This window comes from Oenanthe melanoleuca, chromosome 4A (genome assembly GCF_029582105.1).
Source record: "Oenanthe melanoleuca isolate GR-GAL-2019-014 chromosome 4A, OMel1.0, whole genome shotgun sequence".
NCBI lineage: Eukaryota > Metazoa > Chordata > Aves > Passeriformes > Muscicapidae > Oenanthe > Oenanthe melanoleuca.
In genome coordinates, this window is record NC_079338.1 from 15,277,668 (window position 1) to 15,282,745 (window position 5,078).

The following is a 5,078-nucleotide window of genomic DNA, read 5'->3' on the forward strand; positions in this document are numbered from 1 at the left end:
CATGTCACATACACCGGGTATTTCATCAAAATCCGGGTGAAAGGAAGTTGCCAACTTCTTTCCCATCAGTGGCACATCACAAGACTCTAAATTTAGCTGTGTGTTTCCAGAGGGGAAGTGGTGTAACTCCACAAGTCAGCTGAGCAGCACCAAGCTCCAGCCCGTGGAAGTGTTGGTGGAATTTGGTTCCGATTTCACTGCCCAGCACAGCCCTGACCCTCTGCTCCTTCCCGTGCCCTGCTCGGGCTGTCAGCAGCTCCTCGGCATCACACTGTGGTCACAAACATCTCAATTCATTTTCCAACATCCTCTTTTAGACCTAGCCCTCTCTTTGTGTTCAAAACCCATGCCCTCTCCCGGCGGGATCACTTCTGTTTTATGAGTTAAACCCCCGGGGAACTGCATCATGAGTGCGTCAGGCTTTTTCTGCACAGACAGCAGTGAGGAAAGGCTGGAAAGGCTGTGGAACCATCTGCCCCCTCCCTGCTGCTGGAGCAGGAGAGCTCTGAGCTCGGGGAAATCTGCCTTGGACCTGACTGGGCTTGGTAAGTTGGGTTTTTGTGCCTTTTTCTTTTTCTTATGCTATGTTCCAGAACACAGAAGCAAGTATTTTATTTTATTTTATTTTATTTTATTTTATTTTATTTTATTTTATTTTATTTTATTTTATTTTATTTTATTTTATTTTATTTTTCCAAGATTACCATATTTTAGCTCTTCTTGAGCACTTTTCAATGCAATAAACCAAAATTTATCAGCAGGTAAGGAGCTGGATACCCTGAGGTCCTACAGACCTGGTTATCCATGTCCTACAAGACACAGAGCATTCCAAATTCCATGGATCTTTAGCAAGATTTAGATTGCCAATTCTTCTTTCTTTGGAAATTAATTTCTTAAGAAAGTGTTGCCCTGTTTTTTTTTGCATATGTAAGTGACTGTAGATAACCAGGTCTGCTGCTTTTCCAGTGTTCCCTTCAGCTTCAGGGAGGGAACTGTGCCACAAAAATAAAAAAAAAGAAAGAACAAAGTGTGTAAATTTTGGGGGAAAGGTGAAAATTTCCATTTCTCAGATAACTGAAGTTTTAGAATATCTTCTGGAAGGAGCACTGGGATTGAAAAGTGAGCCAGTGTAGGGAATTTCAAATATACCAGGGTGCAGGGGCATGGTGAAAAGTGTGGAGCCACAAGCACACTTTGGTTATTCAGAGATCTCAAGGATGTTTGAAGAACTTATGTTCACATTTCCCGTTCCTCCCTAAGAGCAGTGGTTCAGGTCGGACTCTTAAAGTGAAGATTCCCATTGATTTTAACAGTAGGTAAATTGGAAAGGAATGATAAGGAATCATTAAGTGTAGTAAATTATTTTGAGACACTTATCTCTTCACTATTATCACTATTGGGGAAGGCAAATTAACTATTTATCTTTTACGTTCATCATTAAGAGGGAACACATTGGATCTGCATTTTGAATATTGTTTTATTATATTTGCTGAACTCTCATTTTCTTTTGAAGCTCCTTGGCACTTCACAGGAGTGCTCAAATCAGAAATACCTCTCAAAATGAATATAGTCTTTATTTCCTTTCTATATCACCTCTTTAGCTCTTGGAAATGGTTGTCTTGTAATAGAAAACATTGATTAATTACTGATGGTATTGATACAGACAAGTAAAATTATTTTGCTGATTTTTACAGCTTATAAAGTACAATCTGACTCAAGCAGCCACAATGCAGAAGAGACCTGGGAGCAGAAGGGACGTTACAGATGAAGCAGCTCATTAAAGCCCTTCCTGTATCTCCAGAATGATTTCTGTGGACATGGTAAAGAGGAAAAGCATGGAGTTTAATGTTTGCTAAAAAATAAATGCTTGAGCAAGAAAGAAAAATCGCTGTGTTTGTGAGAAGTGCACTGTTTATTAGTAATAACAACAACAACAATAATAATAATAATAATAATATAATTATTCTATAATAGTTGTTGAATAATAGTTGTTGTTATATTGTGCCTTTCTTTCTGTCCCAGGGCCCCATGGAACTCTGGTGATCCCTGTTGCTCACACTTGTCACCATGCTGGCAGAAGGAATCCTAACGAGGTTCATCTATAAAGAAAGCTGTCATCAAGATAAGCCTTGCAAATCTCCTGCATCCCAAAAGGCTAAAGAGGGAATCTGGAGACAGAAACTTGTAGACTTCCCAAAAATGAAAGGCTTTGCTGATGGATGTGAGAGGCAGGAGGAGCTCTCTGCCAGGAGCAGCAAAGTGGAAGCCGGGAGCAGCCCCCGGTGGGGATCCACAGAAAAGGAACCTGCAAAAGATCAGGAAATGCTGGTGAAAGGAACTGCATCCCCAGCTTTACATATCCCCAGGAGAGGGGGAAGCCTGGACCAGGTGGATTTGTACAGATCCTGGCCATGCAACAGCATTTACCAGAACTACCCTGACCTGCAGATCGGGGGGGACCGCGTGGGGGGCCCCACGTGTGACTCGGGCTGTGTCCTGGACCACGTGTGCGATGAGCTCCCCGATGGCCCCGTCCTGCTCTCCATAGACATTCCCCTGGGGCACTCCCCTCCTTGTGAGCATCCCAGGAAGCCCAGTGGGATGTCCCTGCCTGCGGATGAAGCTGGAGAAAGGAGCCTTGCGCTCGGTGAGGAGCCCCTTTCCAGCTCCACGCTCAACAAGTACATGGAAGCCAAGGTGGCAGAGCTCTACAAACAGTTTTTTGAAGAAAGCCTGGCCAGATGTGGCTCCATAACAAACCTCCTCACCTGCAGCTGGATGAGGAACAGCGTGGACCAGATCAGTGTTCAGATCTCCCAGGAGCAGAACATAGAAACCTCCAAAGCCAGAGGAGCCCTCTTGCACTCCTTGGCTTTGTTCAGCTCCCGCAACGCTCCCAACAGGAACAGCTCCGAGTTCAGCACCCCAAACCTCCAAATCTCCACCACTGGGGGTGCAAAATGGAGCTGCAGGATGGAATTCACGTCCTGACTGAGCTGCTCAGCTCAGGAGAGGGATGGGATTCGGGTACAAATGTTTCACTCTAAGCATTAGGTTGGGAAATGGAAACATTTGCACACTACACTTGATCTAATTAATATTTTAATTTTAAAGCCCTTTGGTAGCAGTTGAAGTAAAGGTCACTGTTTTCTGTTTTTTAATGGAGAATTTGAAATAAATTTCCATAATACTGGTTAATCATGTTTTTATAATATATAGAGAATCATAGAACTGTTAAAGTTGGAAATGACCACTAAGATCATCAAGTCCAACCAGCACCACTAAATCATGTCCTCAAGTGCCACATCCACACAAAAAACCATAAATTATCTGCAAAGTCAGCCTGCAAAATGTCTGCAGCATTCCTGAAAAAATAGTGCAAGATTCCTGCATCTTCATTTGGAAATCTAAATGCAGATTTTTTGTATGGAAATACTGTTGTTTAGCTCTCAAACACATTTTCTCCCCTTGCTCTTGCTTCTCAGCAAATATTTCAGCTGGAAATTATTCATTATGTCACCACTATAAAATGATAGATGAATTGGATTCTTACCTGCTCTGCAGAAGTTTTTTTCTAATAAAGTTTTCTGCTTGTGGTTGGTTTTTTTGTTTGTTTGCATCTTTTTTTCTTGGATATTTCTTAAAATCATCTCTGAACTCAAAGAAAATATCAGCAGGATTGAGAAGAAGCTGCTCCTGAGGGAAAAGTGATCTGAGTGGCAATGGACTTTTCTCTTCTGATTAAAATAACAGGGAAAGATAGTTCCTGATAAGAAAGTAAATTAATAAAATCAGACTCATACACATCCAGGACCTCACTGGTCATTGCCTGATCCAAAATTCCCACTGACCTTGGTGCAGGGAATATAAACAGTACTGAATTTCATCCTTGCTTTCTAGGAGCACGAGAGGAAAAAGATGATTTGCTTCCCTATGCATTGCCCTAATTCCATGTGTGTCTTATTCATCTCCTTCTCAGCATTCAAAATCAAGTCAGGAGTCCTTTGGAAGAGGCCAAATGAGTTCATTAAATTCCAGAGGAGCCCAGGGTGGGCAGAGCTCTCCAGATTTCCTTGGTGGGGGTGCAGAGAACAGTTTAACCGAGGGTGAGAGGGGGAATATTCCAGAGGGCAGCAGCAGCCAAAGGCTTTTTGCAATTATCCATAGCAAGAAGTGCTCTGTGCCATTTGTGCTGCCCTGCCCCAGCCCTTGCTTCCCCCTGGGATCTATTTATAGTCCAAGCCAAGGTCTGGAAAGAAGTTAATTGCACGAGGTTCTTCCTCAGGAAATGAGGAAGTCAGAGGTTAAACCTGAGCTCCAGACTCTGGTGGTTTTCTGGGAGGAATGTGTTGGAGGAGCCCCTCTCTGCTCTGCTGCTCACCTCAGCCCCAGCCCCAGGGGTCAAAATCAATGGATCAGCAGTGGGACAATCCCTGCTGGATCTGCTACTCCATCCCCAGGACACAAATGGAGTGGCAGAGGAGAAAACATAAATAATGAGCTATAAATAATGAGAGTTCAGCAAAACCTGAGGAAGCTGTGTTCATCCCATCCCTTCTCAGGACTGGTTTCAGAGCTTGTTTTTAAATTATTTTTATTAAATATGTGGACAATTTTAGCTGGAATGAAAATAAAACCACAAAACAGCAGTGTTTTGAGGAAAATAGGTAATTTAGGCCACCCCAATGACATGTGTTTTCACAGCACAAATGGAGGTGCAGGTAAATGCACATTGTTAATGTAAAATACATTGTATTTTGTTATTGATTTTATGTAGTTTTGCCCATGGAAAAATACTGTCCCTGTGCTTTACCCCCAGCATTTGTTGAACTGGTTTAATCCACAATTTAAGTAACTTCTCAAAATTAATTTCTCTTTGTAAGAAGAAACATGTTGTTCCAGAATACATTTTACGGGTAAAATCTGTTAATTTCTAAAAAGATGAGACAAATACATTCATTACTAACTTAAATACTATTTTAATTGAATTTTATTTTAATTGACATGTTGCAATCCATGACCTGCTTTGGATTTATTTATATTTGGAAGATGCTAAGTCCCATTATGAGTTTGAGTAA

The 5,078-nt window shown here is 41.8% G+C and overlaps 1 protein-coding gene across 2 annotated transcripts; it reads left to right on the plus strand.

Moving 5' to 3' along the window:
- Positions 1 to 263: 263 nt before the first annotated feature.
- LOC130253078 (TLR adapter interacting with SLC15A4 on the lysosome-like) lies at positions 264 to 3,581 on the plus strand. Of its 2 annotated transcripts, XM_056491365.1 has the most exons (3): positions 264 to 545; positions 1,695 to 1,820; positions 2,023 to 3,581. In XM_056491365.1, the coding sequence occupies exon 3, from the start codon at positions 2,068 to 2,070 to the stop codon at positions 2,989 to 2,991; it is 924 nt and encodes a 307-aa protein (XP_056347340.1). In that variant the 5' UTR covers positions 264 to 545; positions 1,695 to 1,820; positions 2,023 to 2,067; the 3' UTR covers positions 2,992 to 3,581. The 2 variants fall into 2 exon arrangements, with proteins under 2 accessions (XP_056347340.1, XP_056347341.1); XM_056491366.1 differs by lacking the exon at positions 264 to 545 and having other exon boundaries at positions 1,259 to 1,820.
- Positions 3,582 to 5,078: the final 1,497 nt, after the last annotated feature.